Here is a 17245-nt window from a genome sequence, read left to right on the forward strand (position 1 = left end):
TATGTGTGTATGTTGAACTTCTTTTGCACCGTACGTAGCCAACCGTGATGTGTGTTGAACTTCTTTCACACCGTACGTAGCCAACCATGCTGTGTGTGTGTTGAACTTCTTTTTCACCGTACGTAGCCAACCGTGCTGTGTGTGTGTTGAACTTATTTCACACCATAAGTAGACAACCGTGATATGTGTGTGTGTGTTGAACTTATTTCACACCATACGTAGACAACCGTGATATGTGTGTGTGTGTTGAACTTATTTCACACCATACGTAGACAACCGTGCTATGTGTGTGTGTTGAACTTCTATCGCACCGTACGTAGCCAATCGTGCTATGTGTGTGTGTGTGTTGAACTTATTTCACACCATAAGTAGACAACCGTGATATGTGTGTGTGTGTTGAACTTATTTCACACCATACGTAGACAACCGTGATATGTGTGTGTGTGTTGAACTTATTTCACACCATACGTAGACAACCGTGCTATGTGTGTGTGTTGAACTTCTATCGCACCGTACGTAGCCAATCGTGCTATGTGTGTGTGTGTGTGTTGAACTTATTTCACACCATAAGTAGACAACCGTGATATGTGTGTGTGTGTTGAACTTATTTCACACCGTACGTAGACAACCGTGATATGTGTGTGTGTGTTGAACTTATTTCACACCATACGTAGACAACCGTGCTATGTGTGTGTGTTGAACTTCTATCGCACCGTACGTAGCCAATCGTGCTATGTGTGTGTGTGTGTTGAACTTCTATCCCACCGTGCGTAGCCAACCGTGCTGTGTGTGTGTGTGTTAAACTTCTTTCACACCGTACGTAGCCAACCGTGCTGTGTGTGTGTTGAACTTCTTTCCCACCGTGCGTAGCCAACCGTGCTATGTGTGTGTGTGTGTTGAACTTCTATCACACCGTACGTAGCCAACCGTGCTGTGTGTGTGTTGAACTTCTTTCCCACCGTGCGTAGCCAACCGTGCTATGTGTGTGTGTGTTAAACTTCTTTCCCACCGTGCGTAGCCAACCGTGCTGTGTGTGTGTGTTGAACTTCTTTCCCACCGTGCGTAGCCAACCGTGCTATGTGTGTGTGTGTTAAACTTCTTTCCCACCGTGCGTAGCCAACCGTGCTGTGTGTTGAACTTCTATCACACCGTACGTAGCCAACCGTGCTGTGTGTGTGTGTTGAACTTCTTTCACACCGTACATAGCCAACCGTGCTGTGTGTGTGTGTTAAACTTCTTTCCCACCGTGCGTAGCCAACCGTGCTGTGTGTGTGTGTGTTGAACTTCTTTCCCACCGTACGTAGCCAACCGTGCTGTGTGTGTGTACTCACTATTTCCTGTAGTAGGAGGCGTTGGCGACCTTCGCGCACGAGTTGTGCAGGATGTCCGACACGACATAGAGACGGGCGATCTGGGGGAATGACAAGATCGCCAGTCTTGTTTTCGTAACAGCAGCAGGAAAGAGGAGAAATACGATGGGAGCCGTGAGGCTCCTTCGTCACAAATGTCCGGCCGGGGGGCACGGGGTAAGAACGTCACAACGGCAAAAAAAAAGATAAAGATAAAGATCCCCCTCGTAGCCTTTAGCAGACTGTAGGGGCAAGTGCTGTTATAGCTAGCACCTACTAAGGCCGCAACGGGACACGAGAGGGGGGTGTGGGGTGGCCAGCACCACGCCCGACCGCCTTTGTCTCCCCAGTGGCGATGTTTACTACACAGCGCACCAGGGTACTCATGTGAGGCCGAGTCGACCCAGGGGAGGCCCGGGACCGGTTGGGATAATCGTCACCGGTGTTGGGCCGTGAGCGAGAACCGAACCCGGGTCGCCGGGTTCGTAGCGCTAACCGCTGCCCCACCGTTCGCAACAGCAAACACGATAGGCGTGCAAAGTACAATAAGGTAAAAGACTCTTTGGTTGTCTCGGTAAAGTCACGTAGAAATAAAATAAATAAATAAATAGATGCGAAGTTTCGATTGCAACACAAGCAGCCGTCGTCAGGAAAGAACTAAAAACACAGACACGGAGACACGCAGACAGACACACAAGCAGAGAGAGACAACACTCTGTGTGGCTATGTTGTGTGGCTGTGTTGTGTCTCTGTGTTGTTTTTAGGTAGGGAGGCAGGGAGGGAGGGAGGGCAGGGAGGGGTGGGAGGGAGGGGTGGGTAGGAGGGAGAGAGGCAGGGAGGGAGGCAGGGGGGGGGTGGGAGGGAGGGAGGGAGGGAGGCAGGGAGGGGTGGGAGGGAGGCAGGGAGGGGTGGGCAGGAGGGAGGGAGGCAGGGAGGGGTGGGTAGGAGGGAGGGAGTGGAGGCAGGGAGGGGTGGGCAGGGAGGGGTGGGAGGAAGGCAGGGAGGGGTGGGTAGGATGGAGGGAGTGGAGGTAGGGAGGGAGGCAGGGAGGGGTGGGGGAGGGAGGCAGGGAGGGGTGGGGGAGGGAGGGAGTTAGTGCAGGCAGGGAGGGGTGGGAGGGAGGCAGGGAGGGGTGGGCAGGAGGGAGGGAGTGGAGGCAGGGAGGTGTGGGCAGGGAGGGGTAGGAGGGAGGGAGTGGAGGCAGGGAGGGAGTGGAGGTAGGGAGGGGTGGGCAGGGAGGGGTGGCAGGGAGGGGTAGGAGGGAGGGAGTGGAGGTAGGGAGGGAGTGGAGGCAGGGAGGGGTGGGCAGGGAGTGGAGGCAGGCAGGCGTGGGCAGGAGGGAGGGAGTGGGCGACACGCCGGCACCTTCTTCGGCAGCGGCGTCTGCAGGATGGAGAGCGACTCGGCGATGCACTCCACCACCTCCTCGGCCGCCTCAGCGTGCTGCAGGCAGAAGGCCATGGCGTCGCCGATCTCCGACTTGCGCGGCGTCAGCCCCCTCAGCACGTTCTCCAGCTTGTCCCGCTCGCTGCGCGGGGGAAAACAAAGACAAAGGTCCCCCGCGTAGCCTGCCAACACCCTGCTGCTGCTGCTGCTGCTGGGGGGGGCCAAGTGCTGTTGGCGGGGCAGCGCCTATGGAGGCTACCGGCACGCGGTGGCGCGCGACGGGGGGTGGGGTGGCCCAGCAACCACGCCCGGCCGCCTTTGTCTCTCCCCCAGCGGCGATGTTTTACCACACCCGGACCCCGCCAACTCGTTTGAGGCCGAGTCGACCTGGGGGAGGCCCCGGGAGCCGGTTTCAATCGTCACTGCCGGCGGTGGCAGTGGAGCAGTAGACACTCGGGCCGCCGGGGTTCGTAGTGCGGCGCACGCTAACCGCTACACTTGAGGCACTTGGCGCGGTGACGTCACCACGGCGCTTGTGCCAGGCTAGGTGCACACTTTAAGGCCACGTGAAGTATCCGAACGCCCGCCGCAGTGCAGCAGTGTAGTGTGGGTGGAGTGGGGCGTGGCCACGGTGCAGTGCAGTAGTGGTGTTGTGAAGCATGGTGCAGTGCAGTGGTCTTGTGCAGCAGTGTATTGCAGTAGTGCAGTGCAGTAGTGCAGTGCGGTGTAGCATGGTTCAGTGTGGTGTGGTAGTGTAGTGTGGTAGTGTAGTGTGGTAGTGCAGTGTGGTAGTGTAGTGTGGTGCCGTGTAGTGTGGTAGTGTAGTGTGATAGTGTAGTGTGGTAGTGTGGTAGTGTAGTGTGATAGTGTAGTGTGGTGCAGTGGTGTGGTGCCGTGTAGTGTGGTAGTGTAGTGTGATAGTGTAGTGTGGTGCAGCGTGGTGCAGTGTAGTGTGGTAGTGAAGTGTAGTGTGGTAGTGTAGTGTGGTAGTGTAGTGTGGTGTAGTGTGGTGTGATAGTGTAGTGTGGTAGTGTAGTGTGGTGTAGTGTGGTGTGATAGTGTAGTGTGGTAGTGTAGTGTGGTGTAGTGTAGTGTGGTGTAGTGTGGTGTGATAGTGTAGTGTGGTAGTGTAGTGTGGTGTAGTGTGGTGTGATAGTGTAGTGTGGTAGTGTAGTGTGGTGTAGTGTAGTGCAGTGTAGCGTGGTGCAGTGTAGTGTGATAGTGTAGTGTGGTAGTGTAATGTGGTAGTGTAGTGTTGTGCAGTGGTGTGGTGCCGTGTAGTGTGGTAGTGTAGTGTGGTGTAGTGTAGTGTGGTAGTGTAGTGTGGTAGTGTAGTGTGGTGTAGTGTGGTGTGATAGTGTAGTGTGGTAGTGTAGTGTGGTGTAGTGTAGTGTGGTAGTGTAGTGTGGTAGTGTAGTGTGGTAGTGTAGTGTGGTAGTGTAGTGTGGTGTAGTGTAGTGTGGTGCAGTGTAGTGTGGTGTAGTGTGATAGTCTAGTGTGGTGTAGTGTGGTGGTGAAGTGTAGCGTGGTGCAGTGTAGTGTGGTAGTGTAGTGTGGTGTAGTGTGGTAGTGTAGTGTGGTAGTGTAGTGTGGTAGTGTAGTGTGGTGCCGTGTAGTGTGGTGTAGTGTAGTGTGGTGGTGTAGTGTAGTGTGGTGTGGTAGTGTAGTGTGGTAGTGCAGTGTGGTGCCGTGTAGTGTGGTGCCGTGTAGTGTGGTGCCGTGTAGTGTGGTAGTGTAGTGTGGTAGTGTAGTGTGGTAGTGTAGTGTGGTGCCGTGTAGTGTGGTGTAGTGTGGTGTGGTAGTGTAGTGTAGTGTGGTAGTGTAGTGTAGTGTGGTGCCGTGTAGTGTGGTGCCGTGTAGTGTGGTAGTGTAGTGTAGTGTGGTAGTGTAGTGTGGTGCCGTGTAGTGTCGTGTAGCATGGTGCAGTGTAGTGCAGTGTAGTGTGGTAGTGTAGTGTGGCAGTGTAGTGTGGCAGTGCAGTGTGATAGTGTAGTGTGGTGTGATAGTGTAGTGTGATAGTGTAGTGTGGCAGTGTAGTGTGGTAGTGCAGTGTGATAGTGTAGTGTGGGGTAGTGTGGTGTGATAGTGTAGTGTGGCAGTGTAGTGTGGTGTAGTGTGGTGTGATAGTGTAGTGTGGCAGTGTAGTATGGTAGTGCAGTGTGATAGTGTAGTGTGGTAGTGCAGTGTGGCAGTGTAGTGTGGTAGTGCAGTGTGATAGTGTAGTGTGGTGTGTGGCAGTGCGGTGTGTTGCAGCCTATCGTGGCAGTGCATCGCAAGTATGGTGCAGCATTGAGCGGTGCGTGCGCGCGAGTGGTGCTGCCCCTCACTCCTCCTTGAGCTGCCCCTTCTTGAGCGGCTGCTCGCTCTCGCTGCCCTCCGCCAGGCCCTGCAGCAGCAGCGGCTCCAGCTCCTCGGGCATCCCCTGCAGGTACGGGTTGAGGGGCGGCGGGCGCCACACCGAGCCGCCCTCGAACATCCGGAACTCGGCCGTGCGCCAGCGCGTCGCCGAGTCGCCCTGCGGGTCGTGGGGGGGAAGGGTCACGGAATGGCGGGTAGCAGGGCCAATCATGCGGGTCTCTGTGCAAGTCTACGGGTCTCTGTGTGTGCATACCGGTCTGTGTGAGGGTCTACGGGTCTCTGTGTGAGTCTATGGGTGTCTCTGTGTGAGTCTACGGGTCTGTGTGAGAGTCTACGGGTCTCTGTGTGAGTCTACGGATCTCTGGGTGAGTCTATGGGTGTCTCTGTGTGAGTCTACGGGTCTCTGTGTGCGAGTCTACTGGTCTCTGTGTGAGTCTACGGGTCTGTGTGTGAGTCTATGGGTGTCTCTGTGTGTGTATACCGGTCTGTGTGAGAGTCTACGGGTCTCTGTGTGAGTCTTTGGGTCTCTGTGCGAGTCTACGGGTTTCTGTGTGAGTCTACGGGTCTCTGTGCGAGTCTACGGGTCTTTGTGTGAGTCTATGGGTGTCTCTGTGTGAGTCTATGGGTGTCTCTGTGTGTGCATACCGGTCTGTGTGAGAGTCTACGGGTCTCTGTGTGAGTCTACGGGTCTCTTTGTGTGAGTCTACGGGTCTCTGTGTGAGTCTACGGGTCTCTGTGTGAGTCTACAGGTCTCTGTGTGAGTCTATGGGTGTCTCTGTGTGTGTATACCGGTCTGTGTGCGAGTCTACGGGTCTCTGTGTGAGTCTACGGGTCTCTGTGTGCGAGTCTACTGGTCTCTGTGTGAGTCTATGGGTCTCTGTGTGAGTCTACAGGTCTCTGTGTGAGTCTATGGGTATCTGTGTGAGTCTACAGGTCTCTGTGTGAGTCTATGGGTGTCTCTGTGTGTGTATACCGGTCTGTGTGTGAGTCTACGGGTCTCTGTGTGAGTCTACGGGTCTCTGTGTGAGTCTATGGGTGTCTTTGTGTGTATACCGGTCTGTGTGTGAGTCTACGGGTCTCTGTGTGAGTCTACGGGTCTCTGTGTGAGTCTATGGGTGTCTTTGTGTGAGTCTACGGGTCTCTGTGTGAGTCTACGGGTCTCTGTGCGAGTCTATGGGTGTCTCTGTGTGTGTATACCGGTCTGTGTGCGAGTCTACGGGTCTCTGTGTGAGTCTTTGGGTCTCTGTGTGAGTCTACGGGTCTCTGTGTGAGTCTATGGGTGTCTTTGTGTGAGTCTACGGGTCTCTGTGTGAGTCTACGGGTCTCTGTGCGAGTCTATGGGTGTCTCTGTGTGTGTATACCGGTCTGTGTGAGAGTCTACGGGTCTCTGTGTGAGTCTTTGGGTCTCTGTGCGAGTCTACGGGTCTCTGTGTGAGTCTACGGGTCTCTGTGCGAGTCTACGGGTCTTTGTGTGAGTCTATGGGTGTCTCTGTGTGAGTCTATGGGTGTCTCTGTGTGTGCATACCGGTCTGTGTGAGAGTCTACGGGTCTCTGTGTGAGTCTACGGGTCTCTTTGTGTGAGTCTACGGGTCTCTGTGTGAGTCTACGGGTCTCTGTGTGAGTCTACAGGTCTCTGTGTGAGTCTATGGGTGTCTCTGTGTGTGTATACCGGTCTGTGTGCGAGTCTACGGGTCTCTGTGTGAGTCTACGGGTCTCTGTGTGCGAGTCTACTGGTCTCTGTGTGAGTCTATGGGTCTCTGTGTGAGTCTACAGGTCTCTGTGTGAGTCTATGGGTATCTGTCTGAGTCTACAGGTCTCTGTGTGAGTCTATGGGTGTCTCTGTGTGTGTATACCGGTCTGTGTGTGAGTCTACGGGTCTCTGTGTGAGTCTACGGGTCTCTGTGTGAGTCTATGGGTGTCTTTGTGTGTATACCGGTCTGTGTGTGAGTCTACGGGTCTCTGTGTGAGTCTACGGGTCTCTGTGTGAGTCTACGGGTCTCTGTGTGAGTCTATGGGTGTCTTTGTGTGAGTCTACGGGTCTCTGTGTGAGTCTACGGGTCTCTGTGCGAGTCTATGGGTGTCTCTGTGTGTGTATACCGGTCTGTGTGCGAGTCTACGGGTCTCTGTGTGAGTCTTTGGGTCTCTGTGTGAGTCTACGGGTCTCTGTGTGAGTCTATGGGTGTCTCTGTGTGTGTATACCGGTCTGTGTGTGAGTCTACGGGTCTCTGTGTGAGTCTACGGGTCTCTGTGTGAGTCTACGGGTCTCTGTGTGAGTCTACGGGTCTCTGTGTGAGCCTATGGGTGTTTCTGTGTGTGTATACCGGTCTGTGTGTGAGTCTACGGGTCTCTGTGCGAGTCTACGGGTCTCTGTGTGAGTCTACAGATCTCTGTGTGAGTCTATGGGTCTCTCTGTGTGAGTCTACGGGTCTCTGTGTGAGTTTATGGGTCTCTCTGTGTGAGTCTACGGGTCTATGTGTGAGTCTATGGGTGTCTCTGTGTGTGCATACCGGTCTGTGTATGAGTCTACGGGTCTCTGTGTGAGTCTACGGGTCTCTGTGTGAGTCTATGGGTCTCTCTGTGTGAGTCTACGGGTCTCTGTGTGAGTCTACAGGTCTTTGTGTGAGTCTACGGGTCTCTGTGTGAGTTTATGGGTGACTCTGTGTGAGTCTACAGGTCTCTGTGTGAGTCTACAGGTCTCTGTGTGAGTCTATGGGTGTCTCTGTGTGTGTATACCGGTCTGTGTGAGTCTACGGGTCTCTGTGCGAGTCTACGGGTCTCTGTGTGAGTCTACGGGTCTCTGTGTGAGTCTACGGGTCTCTGTGTGAGTCTACGGGTCTTTGTGTGAGTCTATGGGTGTCTCTGTGTGTGCATACCGGTCTGTGTATGACTCTACGGGTCTCTGTGTGAGTCTATGGGTCACTCTCTGTGTGAGTCTACGGGTCTCTGTGTGAGTCTATGGGTCTCTCTGTGTGAGTCTACGGGTCTCTGTGTGAGTCTACGGGTCTGTGTGTGAATCTACGGGTCTCTGTGTGAGTCTTTGGGTCTCTCTGTGTGAGTCTATGGGTTTCTCTGTGAGTCTATGGGTCTCTGTGTGAGTCTACAGGTCTCTGTGTGAGTCTATGGGTGTCTCTGTGTGTGTATACCGGTCTGTGTGTGAGTCTACGGGTCTCTGTGTGAGTCTTTGGGTCTCTGTGTGAGTCTACGGGTCTCTGTGTGAGTCTACGGGGTCTCTCTGTGCGAGTCCATGCGTCTCTCTGTGTGAGTCTACAGATCTCTGTGTGAGTCTATGGGTCTCTCTGTGTGAGTCTACGGGTCTCTGTGTGAGTCTATGGGTCTCTCTGTGTGAGTCTATGGGTCTCTCTGTGTGAGTCTACAGGTCTCTGTGTGAGTCTACGGGTCTCTGTGTGAGTCTACGGGTCTTTGTGTGAGTCTATGCGTGTCTCTGTGTGTGCATACCGGTCTGTGTATGACTCTACGGGTCTCTGTGTGAGTCTATGGGACTCTCTGTGTGAGTCTACGGGTCTCTGTGTGTGAGTCTATGGGTCTCTCTGTGTGAGTCTACGGGTCTCTGTAGACTCACACATGTACTAGGTGCCTCTGTGGATGTGTAATCTTTGACTTCAACATAGCTATTTCTGCGACCAGTCACAAGCTAATCCCTCAGCTATTTCAATGCTAAATTCTTCTGTTTGATATGTAAACTCCTTTGTCAAGGTGCCTCACTTCTCTCACCCAGCTTAAAAGACGCTACGAATCTTAGCAGCGTTCATTGAAGCTCTGCCGTCCCGACAGTTCTGTTCCTTCACCTGAAGAAGGCTACTTGTGTTGTGGCTGATACGTCGTGATTTTTGTTGTTTTATTTTTTACCTACGTGACTTTACTGAATAGAACCAAAGAGTATGGATCCTTGCAGTCACGAAAGCTTCAAACCTAGGATTGAGTCTGCGGGTCTCTCTGTGCGAGTCCATGGGTCTCTCTGTGTGAGTCTACAGATCTCTGTGTGAGTCTATGGGTCTCTCTGTGTGAGTCTATGGGTCTCTCTGTGTGAGTCTATGGGTCTCTCTGTGTGAGTCTATGGGTCTCTCTGTTTGAGTCTACGGGTCTCTCTGTGTGAGTCTACGGGTCTCTGTGTGAGTCTATGGGTCTCTGTGTGAGTCTTTGGATCTCTGTGAGTCTACGGATCTCTGTGTGAATCTATGGGTCTCTATGTGAGTCTATGGGTCTTGACGTGAGTCCATGGGTCCTGTGCGAGTCGTCGGATCTCAGAGTCTATGGGTCCCTGTGAGTCTATGGGTCTCTGTGAATCAATGGGTTTCTGTGTGAGTCTATGAGTCTCTATGAGTCTATAGGTCTGTGTAACTGTCTCTGAATGAGTCTATGGGTCTATGTGTGAATCTATAGGTATCTGTGCGAGTCTATGGATCTCTGTGCTAGTCTATGGATCTCTGTGCAAGTCTACGGGTCTCGGTGTGAGTCTATAGGTCTCTGTGAGTCTATAGGTCTGTGTGAGTCTATGGGTTTCTGTGTGAGTCTATGGATCTCTGTGCTAGTCTATGAGTCTCTGTGCTAGTCTACGGGTCTCGGTGTGAGCCTCAGCGTCTCGGTGTGAGCTTCAGGGTCTCGGTGTGAGTCTATGGGTCTCTGTGCATGAGTCTAAGGGTCTCTGTGCATGAGTCTATGGGTCTCTGTGCATGAGTCTATAGGTCTCTGTGAGTCTATGGGTCTCTGTGCGAGTCTATAGATCTCTGTGCGAGTCTACGGGTCTCGGTGTGAGCCTCAGGGTCTCGGTGTGAGTCTACGGGTCTGTGCATGAGTCTATGGGTCTCTGTGAGTCTATAGGTCTGTGTGAGTCTATGGGTCTCTGTGCGAGTCCATGGATCTCTGTGCGAGTGTATAGATCTCTGTGCGAGTCTACGGGTCTCGGTGTGAGCCTCAGGGTCTCGGTGTGAGTCTACGGGTCTCTGTGCATGAGTCTGCGGGTCTCTGTGCATGTTTACGGGTCTGTGCATGAGTCTATAGGTCTCTGTGAGTCTACAGGTCTCTGTGAGTCTATAGGTCTCTGTAAGTCTATGGGTCTCTGTGCGAGTCCACGGATCTCTGTGCTAGTCTACGGATCTCTGTGCGAGTCTACGGGTCTCGGTGTGAGCCTCAGGGTCTCGGTGTGAGTCTACGGGTCTGTGCATGAGTCTATGGGTCTCTGTGAGTCTATGGGTCTCTGTGAGTCTATAGGTCTGTGTGAGTCTATGGGTCTCTGTGCGAGTCTATGGATCTCTGTGCTAGTCAAAAATCTCTGTGCATGAGTCTACGGGTCTCTGTGCATGAGTCTACGGGTCTCTGTGCGAGTTCAGACCCAGACCTCAAATCGGACCCATCGCCTCCCAGGAGTTTACCTGCAGGATGGAAAACAGCCTCCAGCGGTAATAGACGTGGGCTGGACTTTGGTTGTCAAAGAGAAATCTACAACACACGCACACGGCATGCGAGCCAGCCACCGTCAACGCCACGCGCACGGCTTGCAGCCAAGAATCAGAATCTGTATGTATGTATGCAGGAGCAATCCGATGAGCTGTAAAGCTCTTTTGCACACAGATGTGTTGGTTGGGGGGGGGGGGGTGGTCACACGGGGTAAGAACGTTACAACAACAAATACACAGATTCCCCGTGTAACCTGTAATAGACTGTTGGGGCAAGTGCTGTTTGCGAGTACCTATGAAGGCTACCGTCACTGTGGCACACGAGGGGGTGGGTGGCAGCACCACGCCCAGGCCGCCTTTGTCTCCCCAGTGTCGATGTTTACTACACATCCCATCAGGTACTCATTTGAGGCTGAGTCGCCATAGGGGGAGGGCCCAGGACCGGTTCAGACCCAGCGGTCGAACCCAGTCTCTCCAGAATACTGGGAGTGTCTCCGACACGACCATTGTGAACGCAATAAGAGACACCCAGACACAGGGGTCGAACCCAGTCTCTCCGGAGTACTGGGAGTGTCTCCGACACGACCATTGTGAACCCAATAAGAGACACCCAGACCCAGGGGTCGAACCCAATCTCTCCAGAATACTGGGAGTGTCTCTGACACGACCATTGTGAACCCAATAAGAGACACGCAGACCCAGGGGTCGAACCCAATCTCTCCAGAATACTGGGAGTGTCTCCGACACGACCATTGTGAACCCAATAAGAGACACCCAGGCCTCGAACTCAGGCTCTCGGCAATGCTGGCTGTGTCTCCGCCATGGCCATTATCGACCCAATAAAAGAGACGCCCAAGCCCAGGGCTTTAACCCAGGCGCTTGGTCGTTACTGGTTCAGCGTCTCCGCCACGGCCATTGTGAGCCTGCCGAGAAACTCCCAGGGCCCAGGCCTCGAACCGAGGCACTCGAGAGTACTGGCAGTGTCTCCGCCACGGCCGCTGTGAACCTGCTGGTGCCGGGTGGGAAGAGTGCGGGCACCTCACCTGTACATGGGGTTGTTTATCTCCCGGCTCATGATGATGGCTTCGAAGAGCGGTCCCTCGCGCACCACAAACTCGATCATGCGGTGGATGAGGCACAGCAGGGGCCTGTGGCACAGCACCGAGGCATCACGCACGGCCCCCGCAGCCAGTTACCCAGCTACCCACTGAGCCAGCTACCTACCCACTCACCTACCGACTCACCTATCCAGTTACCTAACCACTCATGTACTGACTCACCTATCCAGCTACCTACCCACTCACCTACCGACTCACCTAGCTAGCTACCTAACCATCCACCTATCTAAATACCAAACCACTCACAGACCAACTCACCTATCCACCTACCTACCCACTCACCTATCAACCTACCCACTCACCTATCCACCGACCTACCCACTCACCTATCCACCGACCTACCCACTCACCTATCCAGCTACCCACCCACTCACCTATCCAACTACCCACACACTCACCTATCAACCTACCAACTCACCTATACAACTACCTACCCAGTCACGTATCCACTTACCAACCAACTCACCTATCCAGCTACCTACCCACTCATCTATCAACCTACCCACTCACCTATCAACCTACCAACTCGCCTATCCAACTACCTACCCACTCACCTATCCACCTACCTACCAACTCACCTATCCAGCTACCTACCCACTCATCTATCAACCTACCCGCTCACAAATCAATCTACCAACTCACCTATCCAACTACCTACCCACTCACCTATCCACCTACCTACCAACCCACCTATCCAGCTACCTACCCACTCATCTATCAACCTACCTGCTCACCTATCAACCTACCAACTCACCTATCCAACTACCTACCCACTCACCTATCCACCTACCTACCAACTCACCTATCCAGCTACCTACCCACCCATCTATCAACCTACCCACTCACCTATCAACCTACCAACTCACCTATCCAACTACCTACCCACTCACCTATCCACCTACATACCAACTCACCTATCCAGCTACCTACCCACTCATCTATCAACCTACCCGCTCACCTATCAACCTACCAACTCACCAATCCAACTACCTACCCACTCACCTATCCACCTACCTACCAACCCACCTATCCAGCTACCTACCCACTCATCTATCAACCTACCCGCTCACCTATCAACCTACCAACTCACCTATCCAACTACCTACCCACTCACCTATCCACCTACCTACCAACTAACTCACCTATCCAGCTACCTACCCACCCATCTATCAACCTACCCGCTCACCTATCAACCTACCAACTCACCTATCCAACTACCTACCCACTCACCTATCCACCTACCAACTCACCTATCCAGCTACCTACCCACTCATCTATCAACCTACCCGCTCACCTATCCATCTACCAACTCACCTATCCAACTACCTACCCACTCACCTATCCACCTACCTACCAACTCACCTATCCAGCTACCTACCCACTCATCTATCAACCTACCCGCTCACCTATCAACCTACCAACTCACCTATCCAACTACCTACCCACTCACCTATCCACCTACCTACCAACTAACTCACCTATCCAGCTACCTACCCACCCATCTATCAACCTACCCGCTCACCTATCAACCTACCAACTCACCTATCCAACTACCTACCCACTCACCTATCCACCTACCTACCAACTCACCTATCCAGCTACCTACCCACTCATCTATCTACCTACTCGCTCACCTATCTACCCACTCACCTACCCACTCACCTATCCATCTAGCTATTCATATGTTGAATTTCTTTCACACCGTACGTAGCCAACCGTGCTGTGTGTTGAACTTTTCGAAACTGTACATAGCCAACTGTGCTCTGTGTGTGTTGAACTTTTCGCACCATACATAGCCAACCGTGCTGTATGTGTGTTGAACTTCTTTCACACCGTACGTAGCCAACCGCGCTATGTGCGTGTGTGTGTTGAACTTCTAACGCACCGTACGTAGCCAACCGTGCTATGTGTGTGTGTGTGTGGAACTTCTAACGCACCGCACGTAGCCAACCGTGCTATGTGTTGAATTTCTATCGCACCGTTTGTAGCCAACCGTCCTATGTGTGTGTGTGCGTTGAACTTCTAACGCACCGCACGTAGCCAACAGCGCTATGTGTGTGTGTGTTGAACTTCTAACGCACCGCACGTAGCCAACCGTGCTATGTGTGTGTGTGTGTGTTGAATTTCTTTCGCACCGCACGTAGCCAACCGTGCTATGTGTGTGTGTTGAACTTCTAACGCACCGCACGTAGCCAACCGTGCTATGTGTGTGTGTGTGGAACTTCTAACGCACCGCACGTAGCCAACCGTGCTATGTGTGTGTGTGCGTTGAACTTCTAACGCACCGCACGTAGCCAACCGTGCTATGTGTGTGTGTGTGTGTTGAACTTCTAACGCACCGCACGTAGCCAACCGTGCTGTGTGTTGAATTTCTATCGCACCGCACGTAGCCAACCGTGCTATGTGTGTGTGTGCGTTGAACTTCTAACACACCGTACGTAGCCAACAACACTCATCGGAAGTGGACTCTCACGAGCCGGGACTTCGGCCAATGTCGAAACGCCCAGATTTTTTTTTTAACGGCCACTACCGACTCGTCCTCACGACGGCAAAACGTTCTCGACGTGAGGGTCTCCTCCTCCCCCCCCACAACCCGCTTTAAACCCAGGTGCCACTGTCGCTAGGTGTTAACTACCTCGCCCGGTATGCAGGAGGTCGTGGGTTCAACCCCGATCCTGACGCCTGCTGCTGTATATTTGGAGTCTGCGTGTCTCTCCTCTCTCTCTCTCTTTCATCCCACGGTCGGGTGGATTTTTTTCCCTCCGGGACCTCCAGTTTTTCCCCACCACATTTAGAATCTGAACATCACACGTTGACGAGGTACTTTTCTCTGGATCTCTGTGGGTCTCCATGGGTCTCTATGAGTATGGGTCCCCGTGGGTCTATAGAAACGTGCGTTTAGAGTATTTGGCTGCTGTAAGTTTACGTGGGTCTCTGTGGTTCTATGGGTCTCTATGCGTCTCTATGAATATGGGCCTCTATGCGTCTCTATGAATATGGGTCTCTATGGGTATCCATGAGTCTGTAGAAACGTGCGTTTAGAGAGTGTTTGGCCGGGGCTTAAAAAGCAGCCACTTCGTTGGGTTGCTATAATTTGTGATGGCTGGGTCACTTCTCAAAAATGAGGTCTGCTCGTTGTTGTGAGCGTCGCTCCTCCGCCCTCCGTTGTTGTTGGAGGGCGACTGCCTCCAACTGCCCAGTGGCGTCCTTCACGAGCCTCCTCCACAGAGGCCGATCTTGACACCGCTGGTACCAGTCATCAGAAAGTCCACTCAGCTCTACGTCCTGTTGTATCGCACCACTCCATCTCTTCTCTAGCAAGTTTAGCCTCCTCTATCCGGCCGAACAAAAGCTGTATCGTCATGCGGTGGCTGGGCAGGAGGGGCTACATGACCCAGCCAACGCAGCCTTGCCTGCTGGAGCTCAATGATGGGACTTTGTCCAGATCTTTCAAGGATTTGTGAGCTACTCACACAATCCAGCCCGGTTAAACCCAGGATGGATCGTACGCAGGCAAGCCTAAATGTTTCAAACCGGTGAAGATGTTCCATTAGGGGGGGTCCACGTTTCGCAAGCATAGAGAAGGGAGGGAATGACCGTGGCCAAGAAGACCTGAAGCTTCGTGCGGAGCGACAGACCAGGTAGCTTCCACACAGCGTTATGCAACCGATGACAAGATAATGCCGCTCGACTGATTCGGAGTGAGACCTCTGCTGTCCAACTGGAGCCACTCATAAGCATACTGTCCAGGTATGGTAAACTCTCCACTCTCTCCACAACTGCCCCATCACCAATTGGGAGTTCTGGGGGTGGAGTGTCCTATGGTGCAAAATACCCTGGTAGGTGCTTAGTTTTGGTGCGGCTGATGGTAAGGCCCCACCTCTTCGTGGCACGATCCAGGTTCAGCAGCAGCGCCTCCAACTCCTCCTCTGAGTGAGCGGCAATTACCAGATCGGCATAGATAAAGTGGTTGACCAATAGAGAGCCATCCCGTGACCGCACCCGGGCATCGATCAGCCTCCCATTGTATCTGCACCAGATGGAAATTCCTCCAGTACAGCAATCGAAGGCTTCACGAACTACGTGGTCAAAATAGATGTTAAATAATGTGGGAGCCAGAGGACATCCCTGTCGCACCCCAAGGTGAACAGGGAATGGCTCCGACTCCCGGCCACGTAGTTTTACCCGGGCCCACTCACCATCATGAAGTTCCTTAAAGATCGTGAGCAGAGTCAGGTACTAAGAAAGCACGAAGAACCCAGAGCCTAGGCCTACTGATGGTATCACAGGCCTTGGCCAGGTCAATAAAGCAGAGATGTAGGTCGTGTTGGAATTCCCTACACCTCTGCTGTAGCAGACGGACAGAAAATATGGCATCTGTGTAGGACCACCCTTTCCTGAACCGCATGGGGGCACCGCAAGCCTCTCCTCAGCGTGCCTGGCAAGGCGATGCTGAATAATCCTTGCCAGAACCTTTCCCGGCACACTGAGGAGTGAGATGCCCCTGTAGTTGTTACAGTCAGTGCGGTCCCCCTTCTTAAAGAGGGGGACCACCAGGGCATCCTTAAAAATCCTGCAGAACCCGTCCAGTGATCCATGTAGGGCAGTCTGTGCACAGATGCCACCCTCCCTCAGCATTTCGCTTGGGAACATCTCTGCCCAGTGCCTTTCCTGGTCTCAGACTCTGGATCGCCTTCAGTACTTCCTCAACAGATGGCACCTCAGCCAGCCACTCACAGGGGGTGACTTCTTCCAATATTTGAGACACCGCAGCCTCAGCAGGGTTATCCCCACTTTGTACCACGATGTTTTCCAGGCTGAGAGATTTCCCCTCCCCCAGGACCTCACAGAAATGCCCAGCAAATCTGTAAACCTGTTCCTGGGGCTCAGAGATTGGATCACCGTTCTTTCCCCTAATGATGGTAATAGGTATGGAGCTCCCGACAGAGGAGTGGCACCCTCTCCTCCGCATTGAGCATTCGGACATTACAAGAGGCCACTCGCAGTGGCTCTGGATGGGTGCGAGGGGCTGGCAACCCCTCCACCTTCGACCTAAGTACCACTAAACTACGTGGAAGAAAATATAACTAAGCTTTTCTTACCATCACCACCCCAACAACCCACACACCCCCTGTCGTGTCGCAGTCAGTACTCTGTACCAGGGGCGTCCTATTAAAATGAAACGTTTTTTTAAGGTCAAAAACATTACCCCCATCCCTGCAATGCATGCGTGCTTGCAGGAGTGAGTGTGTGTACGTGTGGAAGTGCGTGTGTGGAACAGTAGGGGGCACAACTGGTGCATTGGCCAGTCATCTGTCAGTCAGTTGACCCATTGGCACCTGCTGGGTCTGTCCCGTGACCTCCTGCCAGTGGGCGTTCGACACTCCACGTGGCCTTAAAGTGCACCTAGCCCGGCACAAGCACCATGGTGACGTCACCGCCACTTAGTGGTGAATGGCGGCGTTTGCTGCTGTTGTGGGAGTGCGTGCATGTGTGGGAGTGTGTGCGTGAGTCGGAGTGTGTGCGTGTGTGAATGAGTGAGTGCGTGGGGGTGCGTATACGGTAGCGCATGCGTGTGCCGAGTGTGTATGTGTGCGTGAGTGTGAGTGCTTGTGTGGTA

At 53.3% G+C, this 17245-nt stretch overlaps 1 protein-coding gene across 2 annotated transcripts in view; it reads right to left on the reverse strand.

Moving 5' to 3' along the window:
• Positions 1-17245, reverse strand: part of U2SURP (U2 snRNP associated SURP domain containing) — an 80702-nt gene that overhangs the window by 35248 nt on the left and 28209 nt on the right. For both annotated transcript variants that reach the window (XM_076055187.1, XM_076055186.1), the window contains exons 11-15: positions 11551-11655; positions 10484-10550; positions 5063-5250; positions 2715-2877; positions 1332-1411 (exon numbers count right to left, since the gene is read on the reverse strand). In XM_076055187.1, coding sequence (XP_075911302.1) covers positions 1332-1411; positions 2715-2877; positions 5063-5250; positions 10484-10550; positions 11551-11655 — 603 coding nt within the window. The remainder of the gene's footprint in view (positions 1-1331; positions 1412-2714; positions 2878-5062; positions 5251-10483; positions 10551-11550; positions 11656-17245) is intronic.

The sequence above is a fragment of the Petromyzon marinus genome, chromosome 70, assembly GCF_048934315.1.
Source record: "Petromyzon marinus isolate PM22_M1 ecotype Great Lakes invasive population chromosome 70, UKy_Petmar_22M1.pri1.0, whole genome shotgun sequence".
Lineage (NCBI taxonomy): Eukaryota > Metazoa > Chordata > Hyperoartia > Petromyzontiformes > Petromyzontidae > Petromyzon > Petromyzon marinus.